Raw genomic sequence first — 13,588 nt, forward strand, 5'->3', positions numbered from 1 at the left:
GTTGGAAATTACCTAATGTTTAACAGCTTCAAACATCATTCACTCACAAGAGTCATTGGCTTTGAACTCTTATTCAGATCTACAAGGCTTGGAACAACTTCTTAAATGTTATATTCTGCACACCGTATGTTTGGAAAATGTTCAAGTAATTTCAAAACTTCAAAGGGATCTCTTTAATGTACTCTATGCTCTCCATATGATTGTGTAAGTTTACAATTAAAGAGGGACTTTTTGTGAATTATCACAGTTTAGAAAAAGGCTCCTCTGTTCAGAAAGTGAAACTGAAATTTTCTGGCAATGTTTATTTTGTTTTACTGCCATTTTATTATTCACCAGTAAGGGAATGATACCTGTCAGACATTCAGTCCACAGCCTCTGATATATACTGTTGTTTAGTTAATACCTATAGAGACGTGACTGCTAAACAACCTGCATTGACTCCAAGCTACACTGTGCGCTTGGGCTGCAATAAAGTTCAGTATCAAACAGTGCCCTCATTTTCAGACAAAATAATTCACAGCTACTATGTTATCTGCCAGCCTTGGAGTCAATATCTGGCCATTTAAGATTCCAGCTCATGTATATTAATAATGTCTCCTCTAATTGCAAGTGGTCAGTCCTGCTGTGTGGAGGCTAACTCAGCCTGGCCTCACTCGTCCCTCTATATCTCCATTGATTGTGTGTTCAGTTCACTCCATCTTTTTATTGATCGGGTGATCAGTAGATGGAAGGATGCTGGTAAACTGCCCTCTATCTTCTAGCCATTAATCTTAATTTCTACATGAATGTCTAATGGGGAGTGGGGAGTGGATGGAGGTTTCATCACCAGCGAACCGTGTAGTTTGGTGCCATCCTGAGTTGTGGCCTTGCTCAGTGGGTAGCTGTGGTCCTATCTGCTTGGCAGTGCTGTGATAGTTGGAAATCGATGTGAAACTGAACTGCTGTGTGTTCTGGTATGGGTTATGAATGCACTGCCTGGCGTGCATTCATAACCCATAAGGCACGCCTCATGAATGTGCTGTTGTCAACTGAACTGCCATGTGCAAATATTATTGGCTCAGCAACCACTGCCTACAGCAGATGGCCAACATATCAAGACCAGGTGTTTGAATGGTGATACCCTGGAACTGTAGGCAGTGGTGGAGTTATAGAATACAAACAACACTGTTGGATTGAGATATACACTGAGGATACTTAAGCAATAAGGCACGCCAGGCAGTGCTGTATCATGAGTACAGTCACATTTACCTGTGACTGTATTCATGATACAGCACAGCCTGGCGTGCATTATTGCTTTTATAAAACTGTTACCAACATTTTACATATTTTCCTAAGTCAATTCATACAATTTCATTCTTCCACCAGAAGATATAAGGTGCGTTCCTAAATTGCCTCCAGTGTATTAGAGTGCACTCTGGGTTGTTCGTCAATTCAGAGCGTGGTCAGATTGTCTGTTTTGTAAATGTAGAGAGTTTCGCTCTCGGAGCGTTCAGAGCGCACACTGTGAGAGAACACCTCACTCTGACCATTTTACTCTCCTTAGCAGAGCTGGTTAGGTTTTCATGTTATCTAGAGCGTTAGTGACTAACTGTACTCTGGGTAACAATGTAATTACGTTTTTTGCTGGCGTTCACTGACGGTTGCTATGCAGGCTGAATAACGTTCTTGTCACTTGCTAGCTCTCTCAGCTAACTCAGTCACGTCAAACATTGAACTTAACCGGTTCAATGACAAGCTGCATGTTCATAATTTTTTTCTATTGGCATTTACTTGGATATTTCCATGATAATGATTGTAATTCATGATTTAGTTTGGGTTAAAAAAAATTGTATTGTCCAGAGATCGAAATTCAAAAGGAAACATTGTTGTCCAACAGGCAGACAGCGAGGCTTTATTATTAACACCCGCTGTACCAAACTAAATGCTATGCTGGAAGCAAGGGGAAATAATGTGTGAGTTGAGATAAATACAAGAGATGATTCAGACAGCAACATGAACATGATATTCTTATGAGGGCACAGTGATCATTTTCAGATGGAACTGTTAGCAGCCATAGTTGTGTCTTTGGCCAATACAGCACGGCTTGGAACGCTGCTCGTCCAATCAGCATCCAGGATCCAAACAACCAGTTTTATAATAAACATTAGGAACACCTTCACCCTTTTGCCCTCAGAACAGCCTCAATTCGTGTCAAATGCGTTCCACAGGGATGCTGACCCATGTTGACTATGCTTCCCATTGTTGTGCCAAGTTGGCTGGATGTCCTTTGGGTGGTGGACCGTTCTTGATAGTGTTGAGCGTGAAAAATCCAGCAACGTTGCAGTTTGACACAAACGGTACCTACTACCATACCCCGTTCAAAGGCACTTCAATCTTTTGTCTTGCCCATTCACCCTCTTAATTTCACACATACAAAATCCATGTCTCAAGGCTAACAAATCCATATTTAACCTGTCTCCTCCCCTTCATCCACACTGGTTGAAGTGGATTTAACAAGTGACATCAATAAGGGATCATAGCCTGCACCTGGATTAGCTTTAACCACTCAACAATCTGAGACTCCCCCCGCCAGGAAAAAATTATAATAATTCCACCAACAAAATCAACAAAAGAGAAAGACAAAGGAAAACAGAAAACAACAATGCAAAAAACAAGACATCAAGGACAACAAAAACCATAACAGTAAGGCCAAAGCAGGTGTTCTTAATGTTGTGTACTCAGTGTAGAATAAACCACGTGCAGAATTTGATATCATGTACTATATAAACACATTTAGGAGAAAAACACCAACTATTGAATTTGACAATCAGAGAAATTTGCTGACTTAAAAATCCACTTTTGAGAACCGCAGGGTCTAGTATTACTTCAAACAAAGTCTGGTAGTTGAAATATGGACATGATAGACAGGTATTGATCTTTGTCCTGTTTTAACAGCGAACACCTTTGATATACCTAATGAGTTGTGCCTGTGGGGCTTCCCAAAGTAGAGGCAAGTTCTCTCACACAGGAGGATACTGGAGAAGAAAAGTAGTTCATTAACCGCCTGAACAGTCATGCTACAGAGTAGCGTAGGAAATTGATTAATATTTGTCAAATGAATGTGTCCTCCCCAAACAAGACAAAACCCTGATTTATTACTGTACATTTCAGAATGTTTTTGTACTATGGTGCTTCGGCTAAATGGTTTCTGTGTGGGATAATACATTCTTTATCTTACATCAAGGAAGTATCCTGACACAGCAGTTGCGAAAGGGATTGTTTTGTCTCATGTCCAATGTATTATCTCCTACTGTGTACGACCAATGAATTTCGAAGACATTATGTAGTACGCAGTAGGGCATAACTTTGTTTTGTGACTCTAGCTTCATTAGAGAAATCGAAAGATGATAGCACGTAATCATGCATGGATCATTGACCCCTATTGAGGCAACCTTTCATTGGAGTCCCATTCTCATAGAAATCTGTTCAATTGAGAACCCCTTATTACACAGCCAGCCTAGATAAAATTCTCATTACTCTCACCTGACTGTCCTCTATAACTACAACGATCCATGTGCTTCCACCTTGCCCTGCCAATAACACCAACTCTCTCTCTCCATTATCGGCAATGGTCAATGAACACATGCAATTACACAATCAATCCCTAACTGAGTCAAAGCCTAGCGATCGGCAACACTCTTTGTTCCCTAAGCAGCTCTGATACTGTACCTGACTGGGAGCAGAATCGATTGAGAGGAACTAACTGCTGCTAAAGCTTCAAAATATGAAAAACAAATGTTTTAAATAAGGGCATGTTGTAAGAAAACTGCTTCCGAACATATGGATTAGTCGGGAAAGTGAACCGATTCACAGAGGACCAAATTAACCCTTCATCTAGCTGGATGGACCTGAGATAAAAGGCATAGAATCAAACCAGAGGGGGTGGACAACTTCATTAGAACAACTCTGTACACCTACTGTATTGTACCAAGAAATAAAGAAATATAAAATCCCCCATCTACAACAGGGGTGGTTAATGCCTTCCTGTGGAGAGCTACTGGGTATGCAGGCTTTCTGTCCCACCCTGTTTTAACACATCTGTTTCAGCTGACCAAGGTCCTGGTGAGAAGCTAATTAGTAGAATCCTATGTGCTAGAGTAGGGAGGAGCGAAAGCCTGCAGGCGGGTACGGAGACCCTGATGTATATATTATCTAGATATTATCACTTTACATGTATGCACACACACACACGTAAAACTTTTAAGACTGTTAGGGGAGAACAACATTGTAAGTGTGCTACTATGCTGCTATAACAGCCTCCACTCTTCTGGCATCAGCTCTTTTATTGTTTGACATTGGGCGAGAGGTTATTTTCCTGCACCACACTCCCAGGGCTCTCACCTAATCAGGCTTGCAACTGTTGTGTCATCTGCAAACGTCATCTGATGATTGAGTTGGAGGCATGCGTGGCCATGCAAATCATGGATGAACAGGGAGTACAGGAGGGGGCTGAGCCTTTGCAGGGCCCCAGTGTTGAGGGTCAGCGAAGTGGAGGTGTTGTTTCCTACCTTCACCTCCTGGGGGCGACCCGTCAGGAAGTCCAGGACCCAGTTGCAAAGGGTGGGGTTTAGACCCAGGGCCTCAAGCATAGTGATGAACTTGGAGGGTACTATGATGTTGAATGCTGAGATATAGTCAAATAACAGCATTCTTACATAGGTATTCCTCTTGTCAGATGGGATAGGGCATTGTGCAGGCGATTGCATCATCTGTGGATCTATTGGGGCAGTAAGCAAATTGAAGTGGGTCTAGGGTGACAGGTAAGGTAGAGGTGATATGATCCTTGACTAGTCTCTCAAAGCACTTCATGATGACAGAAGTGAGTGCTACGGTGATAGTCATTTAGTTCAGTTACCTATGTTTTCTTGGGTACAGGAACAATGGTGGACATCTTGAAGAATGTGGGGACAGCAGACTGGGATAGGGAGAGATTGAATTATGCCTGTAACCAATCCAACCAGCTGGTCCTCGCATGCTCTGAGGACGTGGCAGCAGCCTTACGAGGGTTAACACTCTTAAATATCTTACTCACGTCGGCCATGGAGGAGGAGAGCCCACAGTCCTTGGTAGAGGGCCGCGTCGGTGGCCCTGTGTTATCCTCAAAGTGGGCAAAGAAGGTGTTTAGCTTGTCCGGTAGCAAGACGTCAGTGTCCGACGTGGCTGGTTTTCCCTTTGTAGTCCGTGATTGTCTGTAGACCCTTCCACATACATCTCCGCTTTGTCTCTATACTGACGTTTTACCTGTTTGATTTTCTTATGGAGGGAATAACTACACTGTTTATATTCGGGCATATTCCCAGTCACCTTGCCATGGTTAAATTCTATGGTTTGCGCTTTCAGTTTTGTGCGAATACTGCCATCTATCCACGGTTTCTGGTTAGGTTAGGTTTGAATAGTCACAGTGGGTGCAATCTATACATTTCCTGATAAACTCAGTCACCGTATTAGTGTGTTCATCTATGTTGTTCCCAGAAGCTACCCGGAACATATCCCAGTCAGCATACTCAAAACAATCTTGAAGCGTGGATTCCTTTTTGGTCAGACCAGCGTTGAATAGTCCTTAGCACTGGTACTTCCTTTTTGAGTTTCTGCCTATAGGAAGGGAGGAGCAAAATGGAGTCATGATCAGATTTGCCGAAGGGAGGATAGGGGAGGTTCTTGTAGGCATCCTGGAAGTTGGAGTAGCAGTGGTTGAGTGTTTTAGCAGCGGGAGTACTACAGTCAATGTGTTGATAGAACTTCTGTAACGTTTTTCTCAAATTTGCTTTGTTAAAATCCCCAGCCACAATAAATGCGGCCTCAGGATATGTGGTTTCCAGTTTGCATAAAGTCCAGTGAAGTTCTTTGAGGGCCGTTGTGGTATCGGCTTGAGGGGGAATATACACGGCTGTGACTATAACCAAATTCTCTTGGGAGGTAATACGGTCTGCATTTAATTGTGAGGTATTCTAGGTCGGGTGAACAAAACGACTTGAGATCCTGTATGTTCTCAATCACACCATGAGTATTTAATCATGAAACATACACCCCCGCCTTTCTTCTTCCCGGGGAGATATTTATTCATGTCTGTGCAATGAACTGAAAACCCAACTGGATGTGCAGGCTCAGACAGTATATCCCGAGAGAGCCATGTTTCCGTGAAACAGAGCGTTACAATCGCTGATATCTCTCTGGAAGGAAATCCTAACCCTGAGCTCGTCAACTTTATTATCCAGAAACTGAACATTAGCGAGTAATATACTCGGAAGCGGTGGGTGGTGTGCGCGCCTCCTGAGTCGGACTAGAAGTCCACTCCGAGTACTTATTTTCCGCTTGCTGTGTTTTGAATCAGCCTCTGGAATCAGTTCAATTGCCCTGGGGGGTAAGAACAAAGGATCCGATTCGGGAAAGTCGTAATGCTGGTGAATTACCACTGCTCTGATATCCAAAAGTTTTTCCCAGCTGTATGTAATAACACAAACAATGTCCTGGCCTAATAATGCAAGAAATAACACATAAAAAAACGAAATACTGCAAAGTTTCCTAAGAGCTAGAAGCACGGCAGCCCTATCCGGCGGCCCCATTTTACCATTAATAGTAGACTATGTATGAATCTTCAGTGAAATGAGCCATGGAACACAACGTAGGCACGCAGAGAATGCATGTCTTTGCATCATCTGAAACGTCAGCATGAACAAAAGTAGTCGAAACAAACAGCCTTTTCCTTTCCATGTCAGTCCTGTGGAGGTAAATTAAAGTGGAGACCCTAGTGCGCCTTTGGTTCCTCTCCTCATTCAGGTGTATAATCAGAGTGTTTAGTGAGGAAAGACTTTGAAGTCTATTTAATTCTGCCAGGACTTTGCTTTGTGACTGTGATGATTTTGTTGTGCTGGTGCTCGTTTGCATAGAACTCTGACACATAACAATGGAAACAGGGATGGAAGAAAAAGAAGAAGCTGTTGTACTAATGGAAAACACGCTGTTAAAAGCATTCTCTGTTTCTGAGTTCTTTGTGGTTGAAGATATTGGACCCAAGTTTGCTTTGTGACAAATTCCACTCCGTTTATGGTTAATTGGTTTTCAGTGCACATGAACAGGCACATTCTTGTTGTGTTGTGCTGTGTGGTCAATTCTTCAATTCGTCATCTTGAATGATATTTATTTTTAAACACTAAATGTAGTGTCATTATTACCCCTCAAAAACTTGGACAGAGTGAGTCACAAAAAGGTGGTGCGTCAGTGTTTGTGTATTTGCATGCCTGCGTCCTTGCACGTCTGTGTAATATTAATCATTCAGTAGGTGCTTATCCACTGAGTATACCAAACATTAGGAACACTTTCCTAATATTGAGTTGTACGCACCCCCCCAAGCTGGCTACATCCTATGATTAGCTTCACAAGCGGTTATAACCAAAAAAAAGCAATCAGTTACCATATGGAATTTATAGACACAATAGCAGATGGATAAATGGTGCTCATATATTCAGCCAACATAAATAGGAAAAATGTAACTTTCTCTTTCAAAGTTAATATTTGATTTAGTTTTGTACTCCGTTTAAAAACGTGGATGCATCTTTACGAAACAAACCACAGATAAAAAAAAAAAAGCTAAACGTGTTTGTAAATGTAGTCCATTACTTACTTCATTTAAATAATTTGAAACACAGTTACTTTGTTTTTCCTCAAACTCTTTGTAATTGAAACACGTTTTGAAAGAGACAAACTTTTGTTAACTTAGTATCTGTAGTATTTGCATTGACAGAACGTCTAAATTGGGCTTCAAGCTAGTCTGGGCCTTTCCCCCCCAACAGCCATTACATTAGATTGCTCCATGGTGATGCAATAGTATCCTGTGCTCTCCTCCTTTCCTATGCAGACTGAGTACAGTATGTTGCGCATGGCTAAAATGAGTGTCACTCATTTTAGGGTTGTCTCCACTGTCTCTCTATAACCTCTATCTAGTCTGTTCATTTAAAGATCTAAGAGTATGCAAACTAACTTCCCCCTCAGAATTTTAAATATCAAATGTATTTTCTCGCATTCCCTCTCTTTCTCTCATCCACATGCGACGTGTATATAGAGCTCCAAAGAAAGCCTTGGAGGTTGACTGTAACTACTTTTAGACTGTAGCATAACAAATATGCTGTGAGTAGAGGTCACTGCTGAAATGCTGTAATTTAAATTCTGTTGATAGGAAATGCACACATTCCATTACCTTCTTTTGCCTTGCAGAGTGGGAGGGAGGTTTTCCTAAACAGCCTTGCTGTTGAAGAGACAGTGATCGAGAACAAATGAGAGGCTGGAGTGATACAATACTAAATTATAGTATCTCCTTTTACCTTGACAATCTATTATTCAAAAGACAGATTAGACTATATAGTAAGTCATTCTGAGAAATGTGAATGGAAATGTATGTCTTGTACTGTATGTCATTCCAAGGATACAAACTAAGCAAAGGTTTGTGTGTTCTGGATGTTAACCTCACTCGTACTACACCTTGAATGGCAGTCAACATGTTTTTCCACACTAATAAAGCTGCTCAATTCAACCGAGTGGTAGGCCTGGCAAATTAATGTAGTAATGACCCAAAAATCAAACACGGAAAGACCTCCTTCCGTCACATCCCCAATCATTATTTATTGTACTGTGCCATCACAATAAGCCCCGTCTTCTTCACATCTATAATTGTCTGTGAGGGTAGAGGATAAAGGATAACCCCTTTACTGAAAACCACCGTCTGAAATTGTATCTCTCCACTTTGACCTACTGTAACCTGTAATTGCTATAGGCTACAGAGCCAAGACATAGGCATGCAGATGAAAGTAAAGAAAGCAAACATTCTTAGAACAGCATTCATAAAACATGCTATAAGGTTCTGGACATGCATGTCAGCAGGGTTTTCTTGTTATAATACAGATACAAAAATAACAGACTACTGGTCCTATACATTAGAGTGTAACATACTAAGCACATCTTTAGAGTGAAAAATCCCCATATTCTCTGTCTTCTTGTCACACCTATGATTTTTATGTGAGGGGTGAGGTGAAAGTAAAGACCTTAAATCCCTCACCCCCCATACTGAAACCAGCCTCTTATACTCCTAAACACAGCTTCTAGTCTTCCTTGACCTAGTTTGCCACAATATTGATAGTTTCAATCAGGAGAGCAGCACGAGATACTCAGGGGAGACGGAGAGGGCCTCCTTTAAAATAAGACACTTTGTATTCAAAACACACCATCATTAACTGACCGTTCCCAATATACTCACCAGCAGACCTATGGATCAGGCAGGCAGGAGGCTGTTTAAATGAGCAGTATCTCTCATCTCAAAAAGCCCTGGTTATTTCATATGGTTAGCCCTTGGCTGTTTGGGTTCTGCAGATGGAGGTCCCACGGCATGAGCCGTTAGCTGAAGGCATGCATTTAGTATGACAAATGTGGAAAATGCAGCCCAAATGTAGAACAACTGGGGAATATACCTGTGATGCAGTACAGCTTGCACTTACTAGCTAATTTGTCCTATTTAGCTAGCTTGCTGTTGCTAGCTAATTTGTCCTGGGATATAAACATTGAGTTATTTTACCTGAAATGCACAAGGTCCTCTACTCCGACAATTAATCCACACATAAAACGGTCAACCGAATCGTTTCTAGTCATCGCTCTTCCTTCTCTTGATTTTATATTGCGATTGGCAACTTTCATAAATTAGGTGCATTACCACCACTGACCTCGTTCGTCTTTCAGTCACCCACGTGGGTATAACCAATGATGAGATGGCATGTGGGTACCTGCTTCTATAAACCAATGAGGAGATGGGAGAGGCAGGACTTGCAGCGCGATTTACGTCACAAATAGAACTGACTTCTATTTTAGCCCTTGGCAACGCAGACGCTCGTTGGCACGTGTGAGCAGTGTGGGTGCAATAATTGACTAATATAGAGTTCTACATTTATTTTGCAATGCTCGTGTCCGTAGTCAGCCTGTAAAATAGAAGTCAGTTCTATTTGTGACTCAGATTGCGCTGCAAGTCCTGCCTCTCCCATCTCATTGGTTAATAGAAGCAGGTACCCACGTGCCATCGCATCACGACGAGACAACACAACCTAGAGACCTATGACAACATAGCAAGGCAGCAACACAACATGGTAGCGGCACAAAATATGGTACAAACATTGGGCACAGACAAAAGCACAAAGGGAAAGAAGGTAGCGACAACAATACATCATGCAAAGCAGCCAGAACTGTCAGTAAGAGTGTCCATGATTTGAGTCTTTGAATGAAGAAATTGAGAACTGTCCAGTTTGAGTGTTTGTTGCAGCTCGTTCCAGTCTCTACCTGCAGCGAACTGAAAAGAGGAGCGACCCAGGGATGCACATTTCAAAGAAAATGATCAAACCATTGAATACAATCAGAAAATGTTTTGAGGCGAGTGGGGACGTGGGATGACTGCATGCAATGTTTGAAATTATAAATTAAGTCTTACATACCAGTGACTTAGGGTGTTTTCTGTCAGCCAGTTTTATATATATATATATATACACACACCTTTTATTTAACTACAACAAATTCTTATTTTCAATGACGGCCTAGGAACAGGAACTGCCTTGTTCAGGGGCAGAACGACAGATTTTTACCTTGTCAGCGCAGGGATTCTTTCTTGCAACCTTCAGGTTACTAGTCCAACGCTCTAACCACTAGGCTACCTGCCGCAATCATGTATAGTCCCTAATTACAATACTTTAAAGTTCTTTATAAAGTTGAACATGTATTGAACACCCTAGTTGTTGACCTATTGAACCCTCTAGGACTGTTGTCCAATGTAATTTCAGAAAATTAAAATCAATTTAGAATGCAAATAAATAGTGATGGACCAGTACATACGGCCTGTAGGAATAATTAGACTAGTGTTGAAACATCCATACCATAGTATATGACAGGAGACGCTCCCACAGCATGCAGGAAACGATTTCACAGGGAGGCAATTGGAGAATCGGAAAGTGTATCAATGTGCGTAAAAGCCCGGGCTCCCATTTGCACCTGACGTCAGTAATGAACAGAAGCATCATGCTGTTAAATTCATTCAGTATGGTGTTTTGACAAAGCAAGTGTATTAGGCTTAAGAACAGGTGGACAGGACTGATTTCGATGAGTATAGCCCAATTCACACAGACAGGTGCTATGCCACATTCGCAAGGACCGTTCACTGTTATGAGCGCTCAGCATTTCGGAGACCCGTGTAGCTTATTGCTGTGTCTGCGCATATTTGACAACCAATTGAATTACCACCTGGGTAACCGCACGACTGGACATGACCAATGTGGTATTATGGAGGCTAAATAACAGCATCTTCAGGTAACTTCCCGGGGCTTTAAAGCAACATACCTTATCCAGCAGCACACTCTGACAAGGTAAGAACTTGAAATAGCCTTTCCTCGTCTTTTGTTGTTGCATGCGAAATTATTGGGATTCAATAGTTCTGTAGCATCGAGTTTAAAAAGCTGTATATGCACGAGTTGGTATCGAATCATATTTTTTCATGTCAATAAAACTGTTTTGCTGTTTATTCAAGCACCACTGGGGCTGATGCTTCTCGGGAATAACGATCCAATTGAGCTCTGATCCTGAAGTCTTGCACTACTAGACCGGGCTATATGCCTCATAATAAACCAATCCAGGATTTCACGAAACATTTGCAGAAATCTGAACCACGGAGTTTTGTTTTGTCAGGATATCCATTAATTAAAAAAAGACCCCACACAATATTAAATATCTGAAAAAAATATATAGGCGGTGGGATTAAAGTTATTCACAGCAGGTGTGACAAACTCCGCTGCAAAACATGAAGACCAATCAAATCCGAGTTAGCACATACCTGCAATTAATTACCTTTCAGAATTTACGTGTTCTGCTTTTGAACGAAGCTAAATTGGATCGTAAGTAAAGACATTTCAATTAAACATAACCCCAGGGTGACTGATTTAAAGCAGTGTTCTAAATTGCGTGTTATGGTCTTGTGGAAACCCTACACTTTACTTTTAATATCCAATTTGATAGTAGCTGCATTGACTTCTGTCAAATAAGTCCATCGAACAACTCATTTGGGGTGGCAGGTAGCCTAGTGGTTAGAGCGTTTGACTAAAATCGAATCCCCGAGCTGACGAGGTAAAAATCTGTCGTTCTGCCTCTGAACAAGGCAGTTAACCCACTGTTTCTAGGCCGTCATTGAAAATAATTTGTTCTTAACCTCAATTAGGCTGATAGAAATTAATAATTTCGTTTAATGATTTTCAATTTGAGCGTCATTATTTCTATAGGCCTATAACCTACACGTTCTCGTTCTGAATTTCTAACGCGAGTGGGAGGGTGTGACTTCATTACAATCACTAGAGCAGCGGCTCGCCGACTGGAAAGCTCCTCCAATGCAGTTCCACATCCCACACCGCCAAAACATCAGCTATGGGGGTGTCAGCTATTGCCTGTTAAAGAGCAGCAGTAAAAAATATCTCCACCATATATATATATATATATGCATGCATACATGTGGGTGCCGGTACAGAGTCAATGTGCGGGGGCACCGGTTAGTTGGGGTAGTATGTACATGTCGGTAGAGTTAATTCAAGTGACAGTGGTCGTGTTAACATGTGGTGGTTTTAACATGTGAACTCTAAATTGAATACATGTGAAAATATGGTTTCACAGACACACAGAGAATCGGATGTACTCATCTCCTATCCCGCCACTCAATGCCTTGCAACAAAAATAGTTCTTAGTCATCTTTCTGTTAACCTGTTGGGGCTAGGGGGCAGTATTGAGAATTTTGAAAATACAACTCGTACAACACTTTGATGTATGGTCATGGATGTTCTCCGATTTGCTTGCATGCAACACTGAGGGAAAAAGGTAAACTTGTCAGTAAACCTCAGTACACCAAGGTGAAAACAGACTGGACATGTGAGGTATTCAACCTTTCTTGGTATTTAGTATTTTATTAGGATCCCCATTAGCTGTTGTGAAAGCAGCAGCTACTCTTCCTGGGGTGCACACAACATGAAACCCATTACATCACTTCTTTTATAAGAAACAGTCACTCAACTCTTAGCCAAGAGAGACTGGCATGCATAGTATTTATATCAGCCCTCTGATTACAATAAAGAACAAGACATGCCACTGTTCTGGGCCAGCTGCAGCTTAACTAGAGCTTTCCTTACAGCACTGGACCACATGACTTGGAGGATGAATGGAAGCAGCACAGAAAAAATTTTATGAAATGTATGCATTCACTACTGTAAGTCGCTCTGGATAAGAGCGTCTGCTAAATGACTAAAATGTAAAAATGTATATTTTTTTATTTTTTTATTGAAACCAACTTGTTTTGATGTAGTCACCTCTACGTATTGGAGAGGGTATTGATCATGTTCAGTACACCTGTAACTCTCTATTCTCTTCCATTTCAGATGGGGGCGTTTGCGAGCATTGACGACATTGCATTCCATTCAAACATACCTGTGGCAGCAGATATAACAGTAGCCATAGTGTACGCAGTGTTTGGTAAGTAAGCTCTCTCTTAGCC

At 41.5% G+C, this 13,588-nt stretch overlaps 1 protein-coding gene across 7 annotated transcripts in view; it reads left to right on the top strand.

Annotated features, from left to right (window-relative positions):
* Positions 1-13,588, top strand: part of LOC106569157 (opsin-5) — a 28,584-nt gene that overhangs the window by 5,866 nt on the left and 9,130 nt on the right. For 3 of the 7 annotated variants that reach the window (XM_045694173.1, XM_014140198.2, XM_014140199.2), the window contains exon 2: positions 13,473-13,566. In XM_045694173.1, coding sequence (XP_045550129.1) covers positions 13,473-13,566 — 94 coding nt within the window. Of the gene's footprint in view, positions 1-11,053; positions 11,427-11,865; positions 11,952-13,472; positions 13,567-13,588 lie in introns of those variants that run through there. The other 4 variants (XM_014140197.2, XM_045694172.1, XM_014140196.2 and 1 more) reach the window with 2 other exon arrangements.

Source organism: Salmo salar, chromosome ssa14 (assembly GCF_905237065.1).
Source record: "Salmo salar chromosome ssa14, Ssal_v3.1, whole genome shotgun sequence".
Classification (NCBI taxonomy): domain Eukaryota; kingdom Metazoa; phylum Chordata; class Actinopteri; order Salmoniformes; family Salmonidae; genus Salmo; species Salmo salar.